Source organism: Tiliqua scincoides, chromosome 7 (assembly GCF_035046505.1).
Source record: "Tiliqua scincoides isolate rTilSci1 chromosome 7, rTilSci1.hap2, whole genome shotgun sequence".
Classification (NCBI taxonomy): domain Eukaryota; kingdom Metazoa; phylum Chordata; class Lepidosauria; order Squamata; family Scincidae; genus Tiliqua; species Tiliqua scincoides.
In genome coordinates, this window is record NC_089827.1 from 75511045 (window position 1) to 75538951 (window position 27907).

The 27907-nt window shown below is 40.3% G+C and overlaps 1 protein-coding gene across 2 annotated transcripts in view; it reads right to left on the minus strand.

Moving 5' to 3' along the window:
* Window positions 1-9828: 9828 nt before the first annotated feature.
* Window positions 9829-27907, minus strand: part of CNOT2 (CCR4-NOT transcription complex subunit 2) — a 64752-nt gene continuing 46673 nt past the window's right edge. For both annotated transcript variants that reach the window (XM_066633272.1, XM_066633271.1), the window contains 10 exons: window positions 26875-26954; window positions 22770-22895; window positions 20772-20896; window positions 20227-20347; window positions 19960-20116; window positions 15489-15550; window positions 15333-15382; window positions 13625-13725; window positions 12241-12385; window positions 9829-10961 (listed from right to left, as the gene is read on the minus strand). In XM_066633272.1, coding sequence (XP_066489369.1) covers window positions 10875-10961; window positions 12241-12385; window positions 13625-13725; window positions 15333-15382; window positions 15489-15550; window positions 19960-20116; window positions 20227-20347; window positions 20772-20896; window positions 22770-22895; window positions 26875-26954 — 1054 coding nt within the window. In that variant the 3' untranslated portion in view covers window positions 9829-10874. The remainder of the gene's footprint in view (window positions 10962-12240; window positions 12386-13624; window positions 13726-15332; window positions 15383-15488; window positions 15551-19959; window positions 20117-20226; window positions 20348-20771; window positions 20897-22769; window positions 22896-26874; window positions 26955-27907) is intronic.

Genomic DNA, 27907 nt, shown 5'->3' on the forward strand with positions numbered 1-27907 from the left:
CTTGGGTGCCCTTCAAGGAGAAAGGCGGAATAGAAATCTAATAAATAAATAAATAAATAAATTGGTATTGGTATTATTAATATGAAGATTGTTATTTATTAAGCAGTATGCTCTTATGTTCTTAGTAAGTAATAAATATTGTTAATAATAAGGCACATTTGTATAGCACTTTGAGCACTTTACTTGTATAATCCTGACATACTTACAAAAAGGGTATGAGCCCCACATTGCCCTCAAGGCTGAGCAAGAACTGCCCTCTGGCCAGCCATGGAGTTTATGGCGGAGGCAGGGCGTGAACTGATGTGTCACTGGTTTCAAGGCAAAATCAGTATTCAGTGGTGCCTTCTCTGTTCCCTCCTAAAACAATGTGTTGGAGCAGTTTAATTCCGGAACCAAAAATTTCCTTCAGTGTACAGTTCTGTACTTTTTGTTCCTTAATCTGAAAGCTAATCAAAGAGTTGCAGCTTCTGAAGAAAAGGGGCTGGGGAAGGGCAGCCTAATTTGTGATGAGGCTTGGAAATGTGTTCTCTGTCGCTCTAATTTTGCTGCAGTTTCACTAGGGCCAAGAAGAGCAGGGAGAGGCAGGAGGTAGAGGAGAACCAGGCTTCCTCTGCAACCTTCCACTCCCCGCCTTGCTTTTCTGCTGTGTTCCAGAATTAACAAGGAGAGTGCTGTTTCCTCTACAGGCAATCAGCATTCTTCACCCGTAACCATTTCGAGCGTGACAGTTAATTTCTTACTACTAGACTCCAGCAATATACTCCAGGTAGTCAATAACCCATAGATCACTTTGGCTGTCCACTTTCTAGTTCAGTGGCATAGCTAAGAGAGTGCAGGGCAGTGATTTTCAACCTTTTTCATCTCACTGACAAGGCACTAAAATGGTAGCAATTGCACCGGGTGACAAGCTGAGCTTGACACCAGTGGCCAAAATTGTGAAAATAATTGGTATGTAGAAATAATTCCATCATATTATATATCATTGGAAAGGTAATTAAAATCAGAATGCCATGAAACAAACCCATTGGAATATCTATATATCTGTGGATTGCTTTTTTAGTCATACAGAGAGACAGACACTTTCAATGAAGAGGCATCAAGTGAAATATTTTGAAGGCAAACAGCATCACATGAGAATGATCAGAAAGCTCTTTTGAAAGGTTAGAAGGCTAAATGTATTTGTATTATGCTTCTCCTATTAGTGATAAGTTATGCTTAGAACCACTCATGATCAGGGCATTTTGCTTACCCTCAGAAGCTGAACTGAAATGCCCATGAAATTCTCTGAAATTCTCCAAAATACTTTAATTTTGGGAAGACTTCCAATGAAAACCCAACTCCTGATGTGGGAGGGGTTCACAATGGATCAGAACTATCTGTACTGAGGAAAGGGGGGTTCCCTTGCTCCCCCACAGAAGAGAAACAGCTGAACCATCAAATATTTTAGAATACATTATCAGTGGGGGCGTAAATTTGGGACATATCACAGACACATGGTGTTTCTAACTTCTGTGTTCTTGCAAAGCCCCTGTTCCTTTGGAAGCTGTGCCACAGACAAAGGTACACCTGTTCCCCTCATTGCATCACTTTCAAGTTAGGTATAGTTGCACCCATTACTTTTCTGTCCAAAAGGAACAGAACCCAGTGACCAAAGAGGTGGCATCTGATGGAGAAGTGGTTTTTCTGGTGTTGGTTTATCTACATTTGGAGATTTGATGGCAGTGGGTTTCCCCTTATGACAACTGTCCAAGTGCTTACCATCTAGTTTTAGTACTGAAGATACTAAATACAGATTTCTCCTCGAGGAATGGAAAGACAGTCCGTTACTACAGACATTTTTGTGCAATACTTTCAAGAATATTCAGGAGTCAAGCTTTGAGGCATGCTCTTCTCTTACCAGTGCCTTGTTCTCACGCTATTGTCCCCAACCCAAATGTGCGCTCAGTCTTCTAAATATATCAGATCAGAATGATGTGCCCCCCTATCCTGAGACACAGGTTGTGTTCCCTTGCTGGGGCTGATATACCCTGGTGTTCTATAGTTGGCTGCAGTTAGGAAGGCTCCTCGACCCATCCTCTAATGTGGTTGGGAGGATGTTCACCATGAGCTCGTCGTTGATTCAAATAAATGTGCACTTCATTAGGACGTATTTTGGTGGCCTAGCTTTACAGTAGCATGACCAGTGCCCGAGGGATGACATGACACTAGCTATGATGGTCGCTCTTCTGCACCATGCCCCCTCCATGCCAGTCTAATGACAGCACAGTACTTAATTTAAGATTATATCAACATTGCTATGTTGTCAGGAGTGTAGAAGAGCAGCGGTTCCCAAACTGTCAGTTCAGGACCCACCAGTGGGTTGTGACCCAGTTTTTGGTGGTTCACAAATTTGACGGGAGATTAGACTTGGTGCATCAAGGATTGAACAAGCTGCAATTCGGGGGAGGGGCACTGCTGTCCAGTCACCATTATAGCCACAGTCCTTGGTATACATAAATCAGGCAGCAGCCTCTTGGGCCTCTAAAAAGTTTGAGAACCACTGGACTAGGTCACCACAGGGGTGATCCTTTCCTCATCCCCAGTGCAATCCAACAGGATAAGAATGGCTGTGGAAGGGGTTTAAAAAAAAATCATAGAAATCAGGCTGCATACATAGATCTTGGTGACCCAAATAAGGTGTTGCTCGAAACAAAGTTGCCTAAGTTATGGGGAAATGAAAGATAAATTTTCTGTTTTGCTTAATATTAAGGACTCCTTGATAGGGCTATGGGGAAAGCTATCTACATAGTGTAGTGAATCAGCCCTGTGCCCCACTCCTCTTCAGATCAGGTTCTGGTTGGCAACCTTCAGTCTCGGAAGACTAAGGTATAAGCCTACAGCACCCAGTATTCCCCAGCGGTCTCCCATCCAAGTACTAACCAGGCCTGACCCTGCTTAGCTTCCGAGATCAGACGAGATCGGGCAGTAAGAAATTAAATAGGCTGACAAATGGCATAGCAAGCTAACAGTTGCAGAAAAATGCCATAAGCAATTCATGCTGCGAGCCTTCAAGGGAAGGACATGAACCTGAGGAACAAATGATACATGCCTGGCCTTTCATCACGTTCCCCAAGACGATGAAGCTTTTTGCAACACCCAGGTGTCACTGGGCTGCATTGCTATGCAAAAGATGAATCATATGGTTACTAGGATGGGGGCATTAAAAAACCTTTCAGCAATGTACGCAAGATAACTGCATCAGTCTTGTCAGACTTTCCAGTATGTTTTACTAGTGCTCAACTTAACACCATATTATATCTTGACGAGAGAGAAAAAAGGATGGAAATTTTTAAAATAAATATTCAAAGAATCCTAATTTGGAAAACTTTTAAAACCAGTCGATATGGATTTAAACTGACCATACAAACTATAATATGACCACAACTATAATAAGGTCGTATAGCTACGACCATATAACTGTTTAAAGTGCCCATAAACTTCATTTTACTTGATTTCCCCCCCCCCCCATTAATGGAATGGAATTGATTGAGAGCTAAGTGGATAATCAGATGATTTATCAGTCATTGGTTAATTTACTGAAGAAATTAAGTTTATATGATTGAAATGCTTATTGATCTATGTAATTAGAAAATATTGCAGATTGGTGGTGATTGACAGAGGACCAGAAGACTCTTCTGGTCACGTTCAGGAAGTACAAGGTTGACCTGCTGGTCGGGACCTTCGGTGGATCAAATCCATGGGTCCCAACTCAGCAGATAAGGAGGACCAACCTTGTAGAAAAAATAAAAGCTGCGAGATGTGCTGAGGAAACTTATGCTCAACCTAAAACCAAGGAAAAGAGGGAGAGATAAGCATACTCATGTAGAAAAAGCAATCACCTTTGACTCATAAGGATGCATAAGCCTTTGCCTGGAGTGACTGGGGGGTGATTATTGGGATATGAGGTTCAGCAGGGCTCTCTCAACTCTTAATTTCTCCTATTTGCTTCATTTAGAAGTGCTACAACTTTATAGGCTGCAGCAGAGATTCCCAAACTTAATGGCACTGTGACCCACCTAGTCCTCCATGATGCTCCTGGTCATATCGGGGAGGCCTGAGTCACACCAGGCCAGCAATCCACTCTACTGGCTTCAGAATGGTCTGCAGAAACCTCCAAAAGCCACTTCCAGTGTTTGGAGGCAAACCACAAGTTTTCTCAGAAAACTGGAAGTGGCTTTCTGAGGATTCTGTGGAACATTCTGAGCCCAGTGGAGGCCAGTAGAGTGGGTCGCCGGCCCAGCACAACCTGGAAGAAGCCTCCAGGGCCACCCAATGCTTCCAGAAGGACTCTAGCTCTCAACCCACACTTTAGGAAAGGCTGAGCTACAAGCAATGCAATAACGGAACAAAACATTACCTTTGTCACTGGTTGATCCTTCCAATCTACATTAAGATCCAAAGGTATCTTTCGGTTTGCATAAGTGTGTTCCTGCCTTACTGCTCCTTTGTTGGACTGATTCTTAATCAAAAGCAAAAGTTATCGGGACTATAACACAAACACATTTTGTTTCCCTCATTATTTCTATTTCTGATGCAGAAAAACCACAGGAGTTTAAGGCTGCAACCCTATACACATTTGCCTGAGAGTAAGCCCCACTGAATTCAATGGGACTTCTGAGTAGACCTGCTGAGGACTGTGCAGTTAGCAGTCCCATCTACTCCACTGGGAACTCAGGTGTGCTGTGGTCAGTGGCGTAGCTAGAGGGGGGTGCAAAGCACTACGTTTTGCAGGCGCCTTAATGTGCCGTGTAAGCAGCCCCTCCCCTTTGGAGCCATTCTGGACAAGGGAAGCACCTCCATTTTGCTTCCCCTACCTGGAATGGCTCAGAAGGGGAGGGGCCACTTGCACAGCGCATTCAGGAGCCTGCAAAACTTAGTGCTTTGCACCCCCCTCTAGCTACACCACTGGCTGAGGTTCCATAAGGGTGTGGTGCAGTGCAATCCAAAGCATGTTTACTCAGAAGTGAGTACAATCCCGTTCAGTAGAATTTACTCCCAAGTAAGTGTTTCGTGTTTCAGTCTATTCAAGCTTATTATTTAAGTAAAATAACACTTGATGTAATTCAGAAAAAAATGTGTATAAAACAAATATATGGTACTATAACCCATGTTAAAGTCCCATATCAGAACAATTATCATGTTTAGTTTGAAGACTTCTTGAACAAGGCAGACTGCCAGTAAAGATTTCATTTAATTTTAGTCGTTGTAAATATAGTATGTCTTAAACATTATAGAAACTGCACTGAAATTAATTTAAAGACAGTTACACTAGAGCAAGATAGATACCTGATCAGCAATTTTATTTAGAAATTGGCTGCCACCTCTGAATTGTCAATAATGTCAACTTAAATAGACTTTAGCAAAGAAAAAAAATTGAGTATTAAAAAAAATCTACAGTATTGCAGTTCCAGTGTAATAAAAATTCAGGGGATGTGGTCCATACCCCAAAACTTGTTAAAAACTAAATAACTGGGGCAACATATGAGGAAGTCATTTCAGAACTGCAGCTTATTCTTTTGGGGGCAGGAGTGGGTTTAGTGGCAGAATACAGCACCGTGGATAGATCACTGTTCACATTCCGCAAATGATTCAAGTAGAACTTCTTATGAGGACTTGCAGAGGTTCTCAAGTCCCAATGGCATATGAAGTACTTCAGAAGTTCGATCATGGTTGATAATCCTACAAGGTTTAATGTCTTTGACATTTAGACTTCTTCCTTTGGGTGAGATAATCTGAATTATAAGGAAGAGGCAAAAGGTTCTTCAAGTTTATCTAATTCTTATCTTTCCCCTGATTGGAGCATCCACCTAACAGGACCCCCCACAAACACAAATTAATCCAGCTGAAAATGCAATCTAAAGACAGACCAGGTGTAATCACAGCAAGGTAGTCAACCAAGAGAGCCAAGTTCAATATTGCAAGGCTACTTACGTTTGACCTGCATGTTTGTGTACATGCCTGTTGGGGGGGAATATGCATTCCTGACAGCAAACATGGGTTCCAAACTGGGAAAGGTAATCATGATTAAATCCAGTTGATATAAGTGCAACTGTTTTGACTGGGGCCGCTGTATTCAGCCAGACAGCAAGCACAAAGAACACCATCTAAATCACTTTAAAAAAAAATTGTATTGTCTTTATAATACCTAACATTTCGTACCTAGTTCTGGCAGCCCCCATGGCCTCCCCGATAATATGGGATGGGAAAAGATTATCACCTCATTCTGAGCCCAGTGAATCACAACTGAAGTATCAAGGTGACCTTCATAAATTTATCCAACTCTTCAAACTAGTGAAGTTCTTTATGAACCTGTAATACAGAATTCTGGACCTTCAACACCTGGAAATATTTTTGTAACTACATGAATTTGCTGATGTTCCAATTGTAGTTTCCAAAATGGTCTGAGAGCAGATGATGTAGTTGTACTTCTGAAATTAAACATATCTGACCCTTGGCTGAAAACTTTCTAGGAACTACATACAAGTTATTCTGAGCCTTTCAAAAGGAAGTGCAGTTTAAGGATGCAATCCTAACCCCTTATTTCAGTGCTTCTCATGGGACATGTGCTGCATCCTGTAGTTGGGTGTCACTCACTGAGGCCTCCTCAAAGTAAGGGAATGTTTGTTCCCTTACCTTGGAGCTGCATTGCCCTTATGTCAGTCCTGGAAAGCACTGACATAAGGGGTTAGGATTTAGGTTTAGGACAACTATGAACATCTCTGTCCACTCTCTGCTGTGTTGATCAAGCCTTTTTCCAGAAACTATTTAAAAAATAACTCAGTAGTTTTCCTTTATGTATTTTATAAGATAGGAATATGATTGCCATGAATAAAAGCAGTATAAAAAAATATATATATATATAATTTGTATCCTGCAATGGAGGGGGTTTATGTCAAGATGACAGAGCATTTGTCAACATGTTTGGAAAATATTAACGCTTTACAATTGCTGTGATATTGCTATGTTTTAAAAAAAAAACAACAACTTACCTTGTGTGTTGTATTATTTCATCAATTAAAGATTGCCATTAATTTTTTGGACCATATGAATCACCATGGAATTGTTACTGTGTACGTGCAAACATGAAATCAGTATCCAATGGTTCCCAAACTTTTTAGAGGCCCTGGAACAGGGGTGGCCAACCTGTGACACTAGTGGTAAGCTGACACTTCCTAAGTGGCACACACTAAGTCGCCTGTTACTGCCGCATTGGCTGATGCAGCGCTCCACAACAGCGAGTGCACAGCACTTCTCCCTGGACTGGACGAAGATAGCCAAACAGAGGCTTGGTAGATATTGTGGGCTGGCAAAACCACCCAAGCAGGTTCAGAGAGGGCCAAAATAAGGTGGAGTGGCACATTCAAGATTTGGTACATAAAAAATGGCACATGACATGCCGAGGGTTGGTCAACCTTACCCTAGAGGAGCTGCCTGATTTATAAATGCCAAGGAGTGTGGCTAGAATGGTAATTGGGCAGCAGTGCTCCCCCAAGTAGCAGCTTGTTTAACCCTTGATGATAGCATGTCAGTTTCACGACCCACAAAAAATTGGGTTGCAACCCATTGCTGGGTCCCAGACCCACAGTTTGGGAACTGCTAGTATAGACCACAGCCCACAAATTCACAAGCTCCAGCACAGCCCCATTAAATCACTGAAACTGCTCTGGAATAAACAGCTGCAGTTTCTCTCTTTAGCAGCCATAATGTAAGAGCTAGTTCTAAAAACAGAAAAAAATGTCAACTGATGCATATCCATATGGCCTATGAGGTATTGCATGATTAAATTTTGTGCTTTATGTAAAACCTGGGAGGAAGAAATTCTCCCCCAATTTGGCATAAAAATGGTTTAAATAGATCAATGACTTGCAGCTCCAGGAACACCACTCCAAGAAAGGAAACTGAATGAGGCAAGAGAGAGATACAGGCTGGACCTTGGTATACGTGGGGAATTGGTTCTTAGACCTTCTTCAGACACTGATAATTAAATCCATAGGTTCTGGTCAAACAGGGCCTCCAGATGAGACTAGAACCTTGTTTTGGTCATGTCTGGAGACATTCTGAGGCCTACAGAGGCTGCGCAAAGCCTCTACGGGCCTGAGAAACACCCTGGGAAGTGTTGGAAGAGCAAATGCTCCTCTGAAGCTTCCAGGGGCTTCAGAAAGCCTCCTGGATGCGACTGGAACAAGGTTCTGGTCATGTCTAGGAGGTCCTCAGTGGGTCCTCCAGTTGTGGGTTTGTAACCCATGGGTTTTTAATCCACAGATAAAGAGGACCCACTGTATTTAACTTTGGGGGAAACAGAAATCTTTTCCAAACATACACAGACATTTTGCTTAAATCCAATTCAATGTTAAATAGGTAACATGTATTAATGGCACAATATTTTAAAAGTCACCATTGTCTATTCTCAGCTCCATATGAATGACAGTCTAAAATAGAATGATATTCTTGGCAGCATGTAATGCTTTATTTTGTTAGCATTAGCATCCAGATATTCTCAATCCTGTTCTTGATTTATTCATTTCAAAGTTCTGATCTTGTACAATATTGCAAATTAGACCACAATAAAGTGCATCTAAAATTAATGTTTTAAAAAAATACCAAAAGCAATTCTCCCCCCTCCCGCCTTTTGAAATAGAAACAGTCTTTATGAGAGTACACAGCTAGACAGTGAAGTCTCCTGCAAACATCCCACAGTTATAATTCTATGGAGCAACTGAATACACAGGTTCACCATAAATGAGGGAAGCCAATGTGCACACCACAAAAATGTGCTGGTGCTTTAGTTACAAAATGTTTGTGCAGCCTGTCTATGGAGATGGTCAGTGTTTCATGAATTGCTAGGTTGTGAAGAATATTTTGTGTGTTGTCCCTTTTAAAAATCTTTATACTAAGTACTTTCTAGTAGTAGCTGAGAAGCAAAAACAACTTCACAATCTCTGCCACCACAGCATTGACACTATTCAGGTTGCTTTAAAAAATAATATGACAGTTACCAATTTATATTTTTATGTGTCATTTAACCCAAAATACATATAACAATGAAGAATTTATATTTGTCATACACCTGATTAGCAATGTGATTAGCAATGTGATTAGACTGATTTCCCAATGTCATTTGAGAGAAAAAAACCCAGAAAGTTTCTTTAGCACTTCACAGAAAAAAAAAGTTTAAATATTTTGCTGGCATTATTCTGCTGTCCTTTACTTACTTTGGTAACTCTAGGTATGGTCTACGAACCCATAACTTCAGATTGCAATATAATTCACAGTTGACTGAATTAAATATGTGTTAATAAAAAAAGGGACACACACCATCTCTTTTCCCCTTCACCTGGAGAAATGTTACTGTGTCTTCCACAAATAAAAAGGATATGCACATTGGTTTATTGAGTTTAGGACCTCCAGAGGGGGGAAACAGGCATCAAATGAAATGTACCTTCTCTGCTCAATAGTTTAAAACATACCCATGACAAAAAGAAACTTATTTCAATGTGAATTTTTGGACCATCTTCCATTATTTCCCATGTTATCCACCCCCCACTGTTTATTATTCCCATACAATGTTCTATTATGTTAGCCTGTCCAGACAAGACAAAACTTTGATCATGAGTTCAGGCCCACAGTGGAAAGGTATGCAACGCGTATTCAATGAAGTGCCAGCACCAGAATTACTCTTCATTTTAAGTGCCACAGTCACTTGATATTTTTAATACTTCAACTTTTTCCATATTTTTTTCATTGCTGAAGAAGTGATATCACAATCTCAAATCAAAGTCAACACTGCAGTGAGGAGAGCTTTTCTACTTTATTACAAAGAGAAGAAGCCTTTATGTGGTCAGAAAATACAAGATTGATCTTTTTTTTTCTCTTCCTATGAAACGCTGCTGTTCAAACAGCCAGAGTGAATTGTCTTCAGTTCACTTTGTTAAGTCCCATCACATTCACTTGGGTATGGATGTCCTTGGCTGCTGAAATCTGGCCCTTTAGTGCACAGGGCGACTAAGACGTCCCCTGACCAGCAGTTCCAGAATGTCCCGTTTTCATATATTGCATCCATGCACACCTCCTAAAAATGAGGTACAGCAGGGCAAACATTTTCCAAAATAGATGTCATATATATATAATATATACACATTCGTACATACATACCTTTATTCATGTGATGTCCAAAAATTTAAAAAAAATGTACACATTTATTACAAAATCGTAACAAAGACTGGACAGTGTTTTGCTCATTCTGGAAAGATGAAGCTCAGTTAACACACAACCTTGGAAATGAACCGGAGGTTGTGGCAGTATCTTTCTTCTAAACAGTCAGATATTCTTGCATTAAGGTGGCGGAAACTGCCTTTTCCAAAACTGAAGGGGGAGTAAAATGAAGGAAGCAGGCCTTGCTCATCTTTCCAAATGAAATACGAGAAGGATCTTTACATAAAAATGCACAAACATTTCTTTTTATTACCAAGAGTGCTACAATGAACAATGCAAATTTTGTTGTCTATTTCTTGTTTTTCTTTTTTACATTTTGGAAACTAAGTGGTAAACTTTTGTCAGTGTACTTGCTTGTCTTTACAGACCCAAGCTTGTCTGCTGGCAAAAAAAATAATAAAAAAAAAAATCAGACCCTGCTCAAACTAAGAAAAACAAACGATAAATTTAGTTGTTGGGCAGCACATAATTAGTAAGGCAGGACTTCAAATGGTGACCCCTTTGCATGAGCCAATTGCCAGATCCTCAAAAGGAATTAAAACCAGGATGCCTGAGCCACATCAGTTTTGCAGTTATGTTGAGTATTGTGCTGAGACAGCCATACCCCAAGACAAGGGAAGTCTTTAGAAGGCTTGCTGAGCAGGGTTGTAGTTGAAGGTTGATGGCAGATGAGGCCTTTCTTCTAGCTTGTCGTATTCCAGATGGAACTCCTACAAGCAAATGGAAAGCTGTTAACTTTATCATCATCATAGCAGATCCACTAAATAAATGCTGCAAGTTCCTGTGGACAATAAGGAAAAAGAAAACCGTTTCCGGATTAGGGCAAAAACAAAAAACCAATATACTTTAATTCTATTTAAAAATATTATAATATGCATTATGTAAAGTTGGCCAGAATTCTCTCCAGGTGACCAGGCAGGGGAATTTTTACAAAAGTAGATTATTTTTCTTTAACCAGGTGCATGTGGAAGACAGGCTACTATTAAAACATTCTGTGGACTTATTTGGAAGGCTGGACAGTGAACATTCCAACAGCAAAACCTGCATATTCATCAGCTATGCTAACATGTAACTTCTGATACCAACTACATTTTATAAAGCACATTGTGGCTCAGTTCAGACACAACGCTAAACCAATCTAAAGACAGCAACTTTAAACATACTTGCTTGGACTAATGGGCTTGTAAAAACTCTTCAGGTTTGCTCTTATTTTCTGTAGTAGTGCAGCACAAAATTCCCAATGAGGAAAGTGCTAATTAATAATTTGCAACCATCTCTTGAGTTTTACATCCTGCCTTCTTCGGTATAAGTTTACAATTTACAAGGATACATCCTAAGGTCTACTCTGTATAAGAGAGGTGATTTTCATCCATCTCCATGTCACTCTGCAGCACCATATCTGCTTATACAAATATCTGCTCTGGATGGTCAGAACCCTTAGAATAAATCTGGAAGGGGGGGATGCATGCAGTGGGAAGGAAAGTTGCGAAAACCACCTCTTGAGCAAACAGGGCTTTTTCTATTTGCAGAAGGTGAACTTAGGATACAACCCATAGCCTTCTTTGAAACTGGCATAAAGATGTCATCATTTGAACTATCATTCTCACTTGCACAACCAGGGGTTGAAACAAATTGAAAATGAGGGGGAAAAAAACAATTAGAGGATCTTCTGGCTCATCTCAGAAATAAGCATTTGAGTAAATGCTACATTTGCCCCCCAAAGGCAGCATGGCCCTTGTCCTGGTCAAAGGTGGGTCATAGTAAAAATGCAGTCACCTGGGGTAATGAATGCTAGAATGCATCCATTTTCCCTTCCCACCCCAAACTCCCTATCTATGTAATCAGAAATGTGTGGTTCGGGAGAGCCTCCTATCTGTATAATTTTAACTATACTTGCTCTTTTACATAAATACTAGTGGAACTCTTACCCACATCATTCTATAATACACTACATGGAGGTTTCAAATACATGCTCAAAGAAGAAAATACCTTAGCTACTTTTCTCCAGTTAAGACAGTCAAAGAAGTAGTATGTTCCCCTCTCATATGTATTGGTTTTCATTGTTGGCTCCATGCCTGGTGCCCTGGTAATCCATACTCGTTCTTCTTTGTGGTATCTCCAATCTCGGTTAAATCTATTATTTAATCGGGAAGCAAAATATTCTCTTAGTCCAGCTGATGTCAACAGAAGAAAATAAAAATGGAAAATTGCACAATGTACTTCACACTACATACTGCTTTATAAATCATCCACATATGCCACAATCAACTTATTAAAACAAAGTTTGCATCTCAAACACCAAATATATTTCTAAAACTAAGCCATTTTTGCATATAGCACAGGACGATCAGAAGCCTTATTCATTAGACAATGCCTCCTTTTTTCTCCAGAATTCTGTATAAAAATCTGAAAAGTCCTCATAGGGGAACTACAATCTGTAAAAGCAGAGATTCCAGGCTAGCAGGTAAATGTTTGAAGAATAACTCTGATTCAGCAATAAAGCAGGACCGTTCCCTATACTGACACACCTACATGTGCTCACAGTGCCAATTTTGACCCCAATTTAACAGGTGAGTATTAGGCAGCATATGAACACCCCATATGCTAGATGCTGTGGGGGTGCTCATTCCTGCAAGTGCAGCTAGGGGAAATCTGCAAGCAGAACCTTGTTCTCACTGATGAATCACTTCTGCTGGACAAGAAGTTCCTCTGTACATACCATATAAAAGTATAGGTGCCCCCCAGTATCCCCAGAACCCTGCAGGCAACTCTCATGGCCAGAGGAAGTAGGAATGCTTTTAGGCCCCAATCCTATCCAACTTTCCAGTGCCAATGCAGCTGCAATGCAGCCCTGAGGTAAGGGAACAAATGTTCTCTTACCTTTAGGAGACCTCCATGGCTGTTCCCCCAAAGCAGGAGGCAGTGCATGCCATTTTGGCACAGTTGGATAGGACTGGGCCCCTAGGCTGCAATCCTAACCATACTTTCCTGAGAGTAAGCCCCACTGAACAAAATAGGACTTACTTCTGAGTAGACCTGATTAGGATTGTGCCCTTAGTCTTCCTTCTAGGCTGCAGGCTGCTTGCCTGCTAATCTGACTAAGCTTTTTTGCTTAGAGTGTTTGTTCAAGCAAGACACCTTATCATTGCAGGGGAATTTAATTAACAAACAAAGGTAATGGAGGGCTGCAAATAGCATTCCCCTTATCCACGGTTTCTGGTATCAGTGGGGAGGGGGAAGAAGCAAGATCATATCCCTCAGGGATACTGGGGGATGCCTGTAACTTGCATTTGAAGCAACAATCGTTTTCAAGCAATTCAGGATTCTTCCCCCCACCCCAGTCCCAACGAAATCCACTGAAGTCTGAACATACAGCTCTACTGCTGCTAATAGCTGTAATACATCTCCTCCATTCATGTAATAGAGATAAAACAGTAGATCTTCCCCATAGCGGCCAAGCTTTATTGCAGCCAACTGTAAAGGGAAAGGAAAAAAAATGAAGAGTTTAAGAGAAAGGGTTTGGATAAAAGACATTACAATTTTATAGGAAACTTTTATTTAGCTATAGTACTGCATTAAGAGGGCTGTTAACAGACAAATTACTATGGCAGAATTCCAACTGATTTCAATAAGACAACAGTGTAACTGGGTTGTGAATCAGTCTCCAAGTATGTTGCTACTGTTTTTTCTAGCAATATAATAAAATAAGCCAGTGTGAGTCATGGTGACCCAGGGAGCAACAGAATCCTCGTGAAAATCCTACCAAAAAACAATGTACAGGGTTGAAGCCTTAATGGAGAGCCACTGCCAATGGCCCAGTAGGTCAAGGGAGCTACCAGTCAAAAAGTTTGGGAACCACTGAAATAATTTCCCACTCTGGCACAATTTAACTATTTAGTAGAAGGGTTAATGAGATACTAAGATTTAGCCTTATAGTTTTGTTTTTCCCTGCATGTTCATAGACACAGTGATAATTTGTTTACATAACTAGCATTAATTCAGTAGTCCTTCTCACAGAAAACATGTAGCATTGTTTTCTACATACAACTGTTGAAATACAGAGTCACTGCTAAGAGGTATTAGCCAAGAGATAGTAAAACAAAAAAAATTAAAAATCACTGTAAAGAAGAAGTAGTCAAAACCCATTTAGAGCTGACATTATTAGCTGGTTCCAAACAAACAAACAAAAATATTAGTCATTTGGATGGATTGCTACTTTGCTTAGTAATAATTATTATTTCTAAAACTGGTAACACAAGATCTTTCCAGAAGATCATGACTGGAACTGTCGGGAAATATATTAGCAAAGATATTATCATCCATTTGCCTGATATAGAAAAACTGGGATGCAATCGTTTTACTGAGCATTGTAATGGATGGAAAACTGGACCTGTTGCAAGGGGGCCTGGATTAAAATATTTGCTCAGGGTTGAAATGCATTGCGTGACCTTGGGCGTGACAGGGGGAGAAACCACGTATACCACCCTGAGCTCCCTGAACGAAGAGCAGGTTATAAACATGGTAGATAAAAATTTATAAACAAAGTACGGAATTTGATAAAATGGAATGAGCTGACCCAAATTTAGACCTGCTACGGTGAGAAGCTAGGTCAGTCTGGGGAGACTGGCAACCCCTCCCCTCAGGAAGACCCGCCTACCTGAGAGGAAGGAGCTACCTTGGAATCCAAGGACTGACCCTGACATGGAGATTCCACCAGAGAACATATCCTATTTGTGAAATGGTATCCAAATATGAACAGCTACCTAATACTAGTCATGTGTATGTATAATGCTTTAGAGAGTGTCCAAAGCAATTCACCTAAGGATTATGGCGGTAGTGTACAAGAAGTCTACCAAGTTGTTTGCATTAGCATCTCACCATTGCAGGTTTTGAAGCAAGGGCAGAGAGAAGGCTGAGGCTGAACAAGTCTGAGACCACCTAGTAAGTTCATGGCAGAGGTGAGATTTGAACTGGGATTTCATCACTTGCAGCTCACACCCTTAGCCTCTAAATACAGCATCTTTTAAAAATCGTCTCTTATTCCAATTGTTTTTTGACAGGGGACAAGAAAGGGCACTCACCTTATCCCTAATGTGAATGTTCGTTAAGTATTCAGATGGAACATGGAAGTCTAGATAAGGGAATGAGAAGTGACTTAATTTTTAACCCATGACACAGACTATCACTTAAATAATTTTAATAATTATGTCAGACAAATGCGCGTGCGCCAACTCTACCTATATCTTGAGGTCGACAAGGTGAAGAAGCCCAAGGCGATGCAAATTTGGGGTACAGATTTCTGCACAGAAAAAAAAAATGACTTGAGTTGATATAAAGATCCATCTTCTTTTCAAAGTTTATTTATTGATTTTTTTACGATGCAATTTCCTACTTACATACCAAGGCCAGATTATCCATAATCTAGACAACATGGCAGTCACTGCAAACTTATTTTGTATAGATTGGCTCCACGTCACAGTGGTAATGTATTCAACAGCCATTCATGTTGGTTTCCTGATTACTTCTCATACCAGTGCTACACCTTAGGCCTGAGAAGGATCATACTGTTATTTCTCCATTCCTGCAGACGGAATTGCACCATTCCCAAAGCTCCTTCTATCAAGAAGCAGGGGAAACACCTGTTCTGACCTCGACAGAGTTAGGACCTTTTTGTTGAAGTTATTGCTTACCCAGTCTCTGCTGGAATGGAAAGTGTTTGGACGAAGGCAAGTCTCCAATTTAAAAGATCACCAGATACTAAAATGCAGCATAAATCCACCACACAAGACTATAGGCCATTATGCGGAGAACCCTCAATTTAAAAGGATCAATGGTGGGAGGGGGGAGAGGTTGCCCATTAATGCCCAAAGTCAGTTAAACCCAAATGTTTTTATGATGTTGAACAGAGTACATGGCCATTTCTCACATTAGCCAACATAGTTGATTATAAGTTTGTTTTCATATGCTACTCCACTGTATTCCATAGCAGCACAAAGTTAAACACCACGCATGTTAACACCAAATTAGTGTTGCTGAACTGAGGCACAGTGACCCGTGATCCTAGACTATAAAGTCACTGGATAGCCCAGTATAAGTATAAGCAAAAAAAGAATCATTTTAAAAGCAAAAGCCACACTGCAAAAGTATAGAAAAACACAGAATAGAAGAAGCTGTTTGACTTCATTTAAAGGCAAAATTGTATTCTCACAGAGCTGCTTAGGCATAAACACCTTGGAATGCAAATAGATAAAATTGCTAGGTAACGAGCAGATAGGCCCCAACAGTCCTAACAAGGACAGTTTGCCTTGTTGGCAGTCCTAACAAGGACAGTTTGCCTGTGTTTGTTTATAGTTTTAAACTGTTATTCTTCCATGCTTTCAAAGGAAAAGACACATATAGGTAAAATAGTCTTTGCCCTAAAGTGTAACCAACATATATGGGGACATAGTAGTCATTAGAAATAAGTCTTCAGCAACCTTTGCTGCTTGATTTTAGAAAAGTCTTAAGAACAGACAAAAGCTTTAACATTGCAGGAAGGCTTCACAGATGTTTCTGTGTTGACATTAGCATAGGACAGGGGTGTCCAAAGTTTTTGGCAGGAGGGTCACATCAGCTCTGTGTCAGGCCACACTGTGTCAGCGGCCGGGGGGGGGGGGGAAAGAATTAATTTACATGTAAAATTTGAATAAATTTACATAAGTTTACATAAATGAATATATTAAAGATGAACTTATATGAATGAATGAAGGTCTTGTGATAGCTCAAGGCCTATAAAAGGCCTTGCACAAAGCAAGGTTGGCCTTTGCTGCCGCTGCTGCATCACAGACGTAAAACAGCAAGCAGTGGAGGGAGCCCTCATCCCACAGCTCACACAAGAGGTCAAACAGTCGCCCTCACGCTAAGATCAGTTGCGTCGCGCCAGTGTGGACTCCAACAAATCTCCGGAGGGGCAGAGGCTCATTGGAGACTGGGGGCTCCCTAAGAGCCGCATTGAGAGGCCTTGAGGGCTGCAAGTGGCCCCGGGACTGGGGTTTGGGCACCTCTGGCATAGGAGAAAGGCATGCAGAGGAAAGATAACGGTACCAGTCAGAATACATTGTGTTATGTCTTAATGAGGATGGTATGGAGACCTGTCAAGGAAGCCCCTAATTGGATTGATGGATGCAAGTAAGGGTCAGTACTGGATAAAATGATATTATAGCAACCCCTGCTGGTTCTTGAAAACTTTGTAATTCAATATGTTTAATTTTACCTTTTATGGGAACTGTAACCTGAAATAAGCCTATCAGGTATCTCTAAAGTTATCTATAGCCTATTAAGAGTTAGCCCCATCTATGATGTCAAAGTTCAGCCAATGGGAAGTTTAGATTTTCAAACAAAGGACCCAGAATTGTATAAAGGGTCCAGTTAACATTGGTAAATTGCTCTCATGCTTTGAGACATTAGTCCCATGAGATGCCAGTTGCTTGCAATGAAATAAAGCCTGCAAACGATCACCCTTGAATACTGAGTCTTGCTTTCTTGAACCCTGCAACAGGATAAACCACTTAAATACACCACCTCAGTCTAGCATCATTTTCATATACTTCCTGCTACTAAGTGCAAAACCATTTTAAGAAGCATCCACACTATCTAAAATGGCTTAAGCCTTTCTTTGCTGTTGCCAGTGTCTGATATGATTTGCTCCTTTATGTCGTATTCTACACACGCCAAGCAACCAAAACAGCAGACTTCCACTTCTGAATCAAGTCAAACTTCTGCTTAACACTCAACTCTTTATTCTTTTTCCACCATTATCTTTAGAGGCCATGGTTGCGTATTTTATTCACTTTTTATGCAAAATATATCACAAAAACCTAACAGGTATAGCAAGACTAAATATGCTCTGAAGAGATAAGCAATGTGGTAAGGAACAAGTGAATGAGATGGATGCACACAGTCTCCCAGCCTCACATGTCACATCTCAGTGCATGTGCAAAACATACATGACTAGTTTTAAAGTTAAACAAATTTTAACTTTTATCTTAAAATAATGCGTTGCAACAATCCTACCCATCCTCTCAGATCATCCGAGGGACCCCCTTCTAACTGTGCTGCCACCAGTAGAGGTGAGGGGGATGGCAGCAAGAAATAGGAACTTCTCAGTGGTGGCTCCCCATCTGTGGAATTCCCTCCCCCTGGAACTGAGAACAGCTTCTTCTTTGGAGTCCTTCCGGCAGGGCCTCAAGACTTATTTAGGGAAGCTTTAAAATGCTGACATTGGGGAGGTAGCGCTTTTTATGAGACATCATTTTAATCGTGATCCAACTGAGCTCATTGTGTCTTATTGTTCTAATTGCTTTATGGTTTTAATTGTTTTTATATTAATGTTTTAGCATTGGTTTATGTATTATGTATTATCGTATTATCATTTTGTAAGCCACCTTGAGGGCTCTTAAGCAGGGTGGAAATTCCTTAAATAAAACAAATAAGCAAAACAAATGAATTCCAGTGTCATATGCAATAAAATATCAAAGCCAAGTAACATACAGCACAGAACAAATTCAAAATCAGCAAGACTCTCAGTAGCTGGACAGCTGATAGCAGGGTAGACAGTGTCTCTGACCTTTTTGTTTGTTTGCTGAGCACTTGTATTTGAATTTGCACAAGCAAACTGCACATAAAATGAGGACCAACTGTACATCACTGACTCTCCTTCATATGCTATAGTAATATGGGTGGTAGAGATTATCTTGTAAACTACAGGTTGTACCTCATTATCCGCTGGGTTTTGTTCTACAAAACCCAGTAGATTAAAAAAAAATTAGTGGATACCAAATCAGTGGAAAAATAGCTTTAAAGACCCACTTCCAGGTTTCTTGCTCCTTTAATGTCGCCCCAGGATGCACTGATATAGACGCTATACTGTATTCAGCCACTAGGTGGGGTGAATAATGAACCGAATGGAATGAAAGGTAGGACATTGGATTTTGGTGCTTTTTTCCTTGTTACAAGGCATTGAAAGGTGGACCTCAGTATCAGTGACAAGTCAATCAGTGGAAACCAAATCAGTAGATAATGAGGTCCCATCTCTATCTGCCATATTTATCCCAGTAAAGGCAAACAAATGATTCAAGAAAAGCATGGTATAAGAGAAAAACAAATCCTTATAGGTTTATTGGTATATAAAAGGTAATGGATACCATCGCAATTATGGCTTCCACTATCTGGAGCTCCTTCCACAAATGGAAGCCTCATCCATGAGCAGAATATTCCTTCTGTCCACAAATAAGCTTCAATTTGAAGAGGGGGCACCTGACAGCAGAAGCTACCATTGACCTGGTACCCAATGTTTGCTGCCGTACAATTACACATATTTCTTGTTATATGCAGAAGAAAATAGGCTGTTCACAATTGCATACAGATGTGGTGAATTTGTATTTTTCAAATGTGTGAAATGTATCAATTACAATGCATTGTACTCTTAAATTGGAAGGGAATTTTAAAAAAATCCTGATTTACTGGTAGCTCACTGATAAATCTGAACTTTACCTTGGTAAAGGTAATCTGATAAATCTGAATTTAAACTTGAAGCAAATTGTGACAAGGTTTCCTTCACCATAATTAAATTTTCAGTTTTCCTTAGCAAAATATCTGAAGTTTTGATGTTCAAGAACTATTTGAAGCCATTCAACAACATAAATGCTATTTGAGCTGAACATAACTTACTCAGGAGAATTGAGATTGAGACCTAGTGTTGTCAAGTCACTCCCTAGTGCAAGATGTACCATGCCTGGGTCTGTCTCTGCTGCCCTGATGAATGTTAACAACCCGATCATTCCAAACTGGTCCGTCACCATCCCCTGAGGAATGTTGGTAACCCGACCTACACAAGAGCACAGTAAAAAGTCATCTCAACACTATATAGAATCGCAAATACTGAAAATATAAGAGATGTAAAAAGAGGAAGAGTATGGGTGGAATTGCTATGCATACCATCAGGTAACACTTGAATCCCTTTTTTCTGCTGGTTGTTGTTTTGCGTTGTCGAACTTTTGTCTCCAGGAAATTTAGGCCCATCTGCGCTAGAAGATGTTTTGCCCGATATATTCAAATTCTATTAAGAGAAAACATTGTGAGAAATGTGGCATCACGAGACATTTGATGGCATGTATACATCGGCTGCAATCTACAGACCCCTTATAGATGTATGGGGATTTTTTCCCCCTAACTTTTCACATTATGTCAAGAGGTAATTCTAAATCTTTAAGCCTGGACAACTTTTCTAGCAGAACAGTGGGTCACAACTGGAAAAGACACTCAGGAGACCAGTTCCAAAGAGAATGTGGATCAAGGCTTCTAACTTATGCAGTAACCCGTAGAGAAGTTAGTTGTTCAGTAGATTTAATAGTATGATCAAATTACTTTACATGAATTAAACCATATTTTCTTCTTTCTTGGAAATCTGCTACAACTAGAATTTCTTATTATTGTTTTGTATTATTGCATTGCATTATCTCTTTGAAAAAAGAGTCACTTACAGATTTACTGTCATCATTACTTGATGTTGGATCTTTGTAGTTGGAGCCTGGTAATGCTGGAAAATCTTCGTTGTGTATTGAGAAATCTTGGGTTTGCTCACTTGCTGGTTTTGTTACCATTCCAACTGTATTGAAAACATATTAGATATTATCGCACACCTCTCTGTTAGTATTAATTTAAGAAACACTCCAACAGCAAGTGTTTCTATCCCAACAGATTCTGAAACATTATAAAAAGAACGAATGAACAACTGATCAGCCTATAAGGGGCACCCATTTTAGACTAAGGGCCCAGTCCTATCCAATTTTCCTGGGATGGTGCAGCTATACCAATGGGGTGTGCGCTGCGTCCTGCGGTTGGGCAGGGGACGATGACAGTCGCATAGGCCTCCTCAAGGTATGGGAACATTTGTTTCCTTACCTCTGGGTTGCACTGAGGTTGCACCAGAGCTGGAAAGTTGGATAGGATTGAGCCCTTAGTTTTTTCATTGCAACTGTTTGCAGAAACTATTACAAGTGCAGAAAATGACTGATCCAGCCCCCAGTATACAATTTTATTAGTGCAACACATTCACTTCATTAAATACCTGAAGGATTATCCTACACCTATCACCTGCCAACTGAGGAAAGCACTTCATCTGATGAAGTGAACTCTAGCTCCCGAAAGCTTATGATATAATAAATATGTTATTCTTTAAATGTGCCACAATATTTTGTTGGTCTTGCTGCTTCAGACTAATATGGCTACCCCTCTGGAAGTATTTGTACTACTTGTGGAGGAAATCAAAAGTCATACATTTCTTTAAACAGAATTTTAACAGCAAACCACATGAAATGAAGCCATGGCAACTGTATTATTTAAAAAAAGAAAACTGTCTAGTTAAATTTCCTCAGCTATATATTCTAATACCCACACAGATAATTAACACAAGAAATCACTGAGTAATGCTTTGTGGTGAGATGAATGAGAAAAGAACATTGCAAACACTGAATGAGCAAATCTGTAGGTACTCTTTAGCCCCAATGCTTTGATTCCACAGGCTAATCCATTCAAGACTGGAATACGGAATTCTAGAACTGGAGAACAATATTCTTTAATGTAAGAAGAAACTCAGAGCCAGCTACTTTGCTCGTATATAAAAATAAATACACATAGGCCCAAATCCTAACCAACTTTCCAACTCTGATACAGCTGTGCCAATGGGGCGTGTGCTGCATCCTGCATTTGGATGGCAGTCACAAGGCCTCCTAAAGGTAAGGGAATGTTTGTTCCCTTACCTCGGAGCTACACTGCCCTTACCTCGGTGCTGGAAAGTTGGTTAGGATTGTGCCCATAGCTGCACATAACTCAGCTTTGACAGAAGATGTGGAAATGAAAAAGTGAACGACAAAGAACTATAGTACACTTTCTAGCAGGTTTGAAACGCACAAATGAGCCAGCAGTTTTCCCCCTTAACTATTCAGAAATGAGAACGTAAAAAAAATTCCTCGAGTGTCCTCAAGTGCACAATTTTTTCTGCCTAGGAATACTACATCTAATAATTCATATGGCACTTTTCACTTGCCACATATTTTACAATCTTTTGCTCCTTAAGCTTTTAGTTGGTTTCATCAATGTTAGAGACCTTGTGGCAAAGTCCTATTTACTATGTAGGTCCTAGAATCAGTCAAAGTAAATTTAAACAGAAAGTATTTTCCAAAGTTCAAACCAACTATTTAACATAAAAAACAAGTAGAAAGAGCACAAAAAACAGTTGCACTTAAAGCAAAAGAATTGGGGTTGCTGGAAACAACAAACCTTAAAAACCAACAGGTTACATTTAACTTTACTCCTGTAGGAATCCTATAGGAATTCTTTTTCTCTTTTGCTTCAAAAACAAAGCTGAATAATGTCAAGTTGGAGGTTTAACAAAACCCATTTATGATGGTTGCAGCATCTTGTGCTGATGAAAAAGGAAACTGCCCTACAGAGATTCCAGGTTTATGTAGAAGACTTACCATAGGGTGCTCTTCCAGCTAGAGGGTTTATTAATGGAGTTGGGTTCCCGCTTCCTTCCCTTCTATTTCTGTCTGCTAATGCTGGAAAATCTGAAAGGTCCAGTCCTGTCACATTTTCACTGCCATCTAAAAATAAATACATTCTTATTTACCACTCTCCTCAAAGATGGTGTCCTTCCCCCCCACAATGAGAGAGAAATAAACACTGTATCATTAAAAGGGGGTGAGCGCAAGATACAATACACAATATTTATATTGCTGCCTTCTACCACCACCACAGGAAAAATAAAGATCTCCAAATGGGCAGGAGGTCTGGTCTAGAGGGTAGAGCCTCCGTCTGCCTGAAGATAACATCCACAAGGTCGCCAGATCGAGGCCACTGGCACCGTGCGACCTTGAAGCAGCTGACAAGCTGAAGCCAAGCTATTCCATCTGCTCTGAGCGTGGGAGGATGGAGGCCAGAATGTGAAGCCAGATCGGAATGAAACACCTGAATGCAGTGGTTCTTGAAAGAAAGAAAGAACCTTCTTTCAAATTGTAAAAATCCCTATTTAATAAGGGATTTAAATAAAGCCTGCCTATGTAAACCGCCTTGAATAAAGTCTTGAATAAAGACCAAGAAAGGCGGTATATAAATACCTGTTATTATTATTGTTATTGTTATTGTTATTATGTTAGAGAGGGACTCGTACTAAAAAAAAAGGGGGAGATTTAACCATCTAGTGCAGGGGTGTCAAACTCATCACATGCACTGGGCTGAACAGCATTCATGGTGCTTGCTGAGGGCCAAAAGTGAAGTCATTAAGCATGAACGGACATCATTTTAGCAGGTGATGACCAAAAATAAGCACTTTTTTCATTTAGGAACCCATTGTCTGCAAAAGACAGAGGAGAAAATATGCAAACCGTGATCATATTTTCAAGATTTGGGAGAGCCTAATAACCTGTGAGCTGCCCTTTCAGCAGCACTACTTCTGTCTCAGCTCAGCAGATAAGATGCTCTGCAAAGTGATGGCATAAGCAGAGCTGCTGAATGGGTGGCCTGTATGATAACTGGGCTCTCCTAGTGCTTTGGCAGCTTCTCCTCTCTCACCTCTCTTGGTCTGCCTCATCCTCTGTATCATTCCTTGCCTTCTGAGGCCTCCTTCTATCTCTCCTTCCTAGCATCTCAGCAGAAGCTGAAAGGATGGCACTGAGAGCCCATCACACAAGGATGGCACATCACGCTGGCTGTCTTTTCAGCAGTGACACATCAGCAGAAGTAGGGCTGTTGAAAAATGTGGCCCACATGATAATTGGGCTGTCCCAGAGTCACCCTTTCAGCAGTGCGGCTTTTGCAGATGCATCATTTTGCAGTTCAGCAGCTAATGGTGGTGCTGGGAGAGGCCAATTATCACAGGGACTGCACAAATTGCTTCTGGGGGACATATCTGCCTCTAGGGTCTTATGTTTGACACCCTAAACTAGTGAAAACAATATGTTAGTTCCTGAATACGGCATCACACTTTAAAATAGCAGATCTAAAACAAAAAGATGCCGGACTAAAAACCTGTTGTGGCTTTAGCTAGCTGACAAGAGATTTTATGAGCTGAAGGCATGGCATCAGCGACAACATACGAGGTATGTCTATTAAATAACCAGACTGATTAAATAACTCACCTTTATTTATTGGTATTACAAATTTAATGTTTGTCCCCTTCAATATACTCCCCATTTGCACTAATACATCGCTGTAATCTTGTTTTCCACTGGCATGGAATGGAGTTTTTGAAGGCATGGAGCAAATTGATTTCTGTCAGTTGTTTCAACATATCTGCCATTTTTTTCTTTACAGCATCAACTGACTCAAAATGTGTCCCTTTAAGCACTGATTTAACTTTTGGGAAAAGATAAAAGTCGCAAGGTGCTAAATCGGGCAAATATGGAGGATGTTCAAGTGTAGTAATGTGACTGTCGGTCAAAAACTGCTTCACAGAAAGTGCTGTGTGAGCAGGCGCATTGTCCTGGTGAAGAACGAAACCATTTTTCCACAGTTGCGGCCGTTTCTTTCTGACTCTTTCAGCTTTTTCAAAACTTCCTTATAATAATGCTGGTTAACTGTTGTGCCTTCTGGAACCCATTCTTCCAAAATTACACCCTTGATATTGAAAAAAACAATGAGCATTGCTTCGAATTTTGACTTGATTTGATGAGCTTTTTTCATTCTTGGTGATGACGGTGTTTTCCAGTGCATTGACTGTCTTTTGGTTTCAGGATCGTACTGGAAGATCCAGGTCTCATCACAAGTGATTACTTTATGAAACAGGTTTGGAACTGCGTCCAATTCTGTTGGTGTTTTGTGCAATTTTACTAAAAATTTCAAATTGACACGTTCAACTTTTAAACTTAGTATTTTTTCGGCACTCTACAGAAAACACAACCAAACTAAATGGCTACTCACAATCAACTGAACGTCATAGAGTGTTGCTGCTTGTCATGCAGGTTCAGACATGTTCAAGGTTACTACGTATGCAGTTATAACCAGTTATGACTGCTTTGTTTACTAGGTGGAATCACAGTCTCGTTATTTTATAGACATACCTCATATACCGCAGGCACCCGCCGATAAGTCGACCCCACAGATAAGTCGGGGGCAAGTTTTGAGTCAACAATCATGGAATTTTCTATTACCCTCGGATAAGTCAGGGGTTAAACTTAGGGGGGTGTCTGACAATAGTTTTGTCTGCTTTAACCCGAGGCCAGATCCTGAAAAATAACCTACCACTAATTGTTACCTAAGAACCGTAGTCTCTAATTTATTAAAAACACAGTAAAAGATCATAAGATACATTTTTATTCTTTTTTAAATTCTGGTCTTCACCACCTTTTTGTAAACACTATCAGAGTAAGTGCACTGTAAACAACATACCAGTGGTTCCCAAGCTGGTATTCATCTACTCCCAGGGACACTCCACAGGACCTTTAGGGTACTTGAAAAAGAATGGAATAACGGCAGAAAAGGGCAGGCTGTGCTCCAGAATGCACGGCCTGGAAGGGAGGTAGCTAGTTGGCTGTGAAAGCCCCACCAATAGCTAGTTTTTGGTCATCAATTTATGTATGAACCAGTGATTGAAAACCAGCACAGTAAAAACGCTGAAACATAATATGGAAAGTGATCAATCACCCAGAATTTCTCAGCACACTTCTGGTGCAAAACAGTGCAAAGGCAGAGTCTTCTGTTCTTCAAACAGATAAAAAGAGAAAATATGTGATGAATACGCGAAGTCTGGGCTTTCATATGGAGGAGATGAGGGCTTGTCTTACTAATTACAAACATTTTGCTAATAGGAAGGGTACAGTTTATGGAAATGGGCTGCCAAGGGATATGCAAGTGAAAAAGGTTGAACCATGAATCAAATCCACCTTTAAGGTGTCTGGTGTGTTAAGCCAGAAGCTCTACAAACAGCATATAACACATAACTGGGAGTGTGCAATTCAATTCACAGCAGAGAGATGCAACTACATATATTTGCAGCCCTTTTTACTCAAAAGTAGACCCACTGCTTTCCATGGGTGTTATTCTTTCCATGGGTGTTATTCTTGTTATTCAATGGGTGCATTGAATTGTAGCCTGCTTCAGATGGAAAGGAGGATTCCCATCCTGGTGTTTCAAAAAACAGACCTGCTTTGCAAGCAAGGAAGGAGAATAAAAGGTTAACAAATTGCTTCTAAGGAGCTGTGCCTGCCTGCTGCTTGAGAAACTTGGCGCTTGTCTGTCTGCCCTTGAAAAACAAAACTTTTCAGAGTTGAAAGGCTTTGCCCTTTGATTGACCCAGAGATAAGGCGAAGTGAGAACTGGAGCTTGATTACTTGGCAAAAATTTCACGTACTATACGTGAGTATCTATGGTAGGTAAATTCACATGAGCAGTTTACCAGTGGGAATACAGACAGATTTGTTTCAACTAGGATCCAAGAAATATCTGAAACTTAAATCATTCATAGTTTAATAAATGGAAAAACAGCATAAATTCCTCTGCAACCCTTATAGTTAGAAAGAGACAATAATATACACAAACATGCTTCCAATCATGTTTACAAAGTATGCAGGTTTAAAGTAGGCTTACCTGTTCCGTTAAAAATGTTGCTTGATAAAGAGTTATTCATTCCAAACGCCTGATTCCTGTTCATTCCAAATCCAGACATACTGACAAACAAAAAGGGGGTAAAAGGAACTTTAAATAAAACGTATTTAAATCATCTTATCTTAACATATGGGGGAAGAAAAGTATGTAACAAGCACCCTATAATTATTTTGCCTTTTATATACCAAAAAGTAGACTGAATCCCTGCAAACATAACACAATAGTCCAAGTACAGCCTAGCTGGATGACAAAGCCAATGAGCTGAAATAAAATTCCAGAGTTCAATCTCAGTATGCATTGCTCCTATGACTGAAGATGAATGCATTAACTAAAATAAATGCCATGCTAACTAACTCTATGTGGAGTTTAAGAACATAAGAAGAGCTCCGCTGGATCAGACTAAGGGCCCATCTAGTCCAGCTTCCTATATCTCACACTGGCCCACCAAATGCTTCGGCACACAAGACAACAAGAGACCTGTATCCTGTTAGAGTTTAGAGGTTCAGAAGGTAACAATCAACACACGCACATACAAAACTGGAAACCTAGTATAAGACGTTGCACCAGGGAAGCTAGTAGGAGGCATTGCGTGTGGTCTCTGATGTCTATGCTCATGTACAGAGCATGGGAAACAAATAAGACAAACTTGAAATTCTACGGCTAATAAGATCAGAGAAATTTTGTGGGATGAGATCTATTAGTAGCAGATGGAATTGGAAGGGTGCAGCTTGTTCAAAAGGAATAGATTCAACAGAAAGGGAGTGGGAGGTGCAATGTGTATAAAGAATGTATAGTCCTGTACAGAAATCCAGGAAGTTGAGCAAGGAGTTCTGGTAAAGTATCTACCTGGTACAATCCCGGTGGAAAGAGAAATAAGAGCAATACCATCTATTACAGACCATCTGGTCAAGCAGAAGTTGCAGAAGATCTTACACAATCTTTACAATCTACAGTTTTACACAAGATCTTTACAATCTGAAAACAGATTACCAAGCTCTCCAAAAGGCAAGCCACA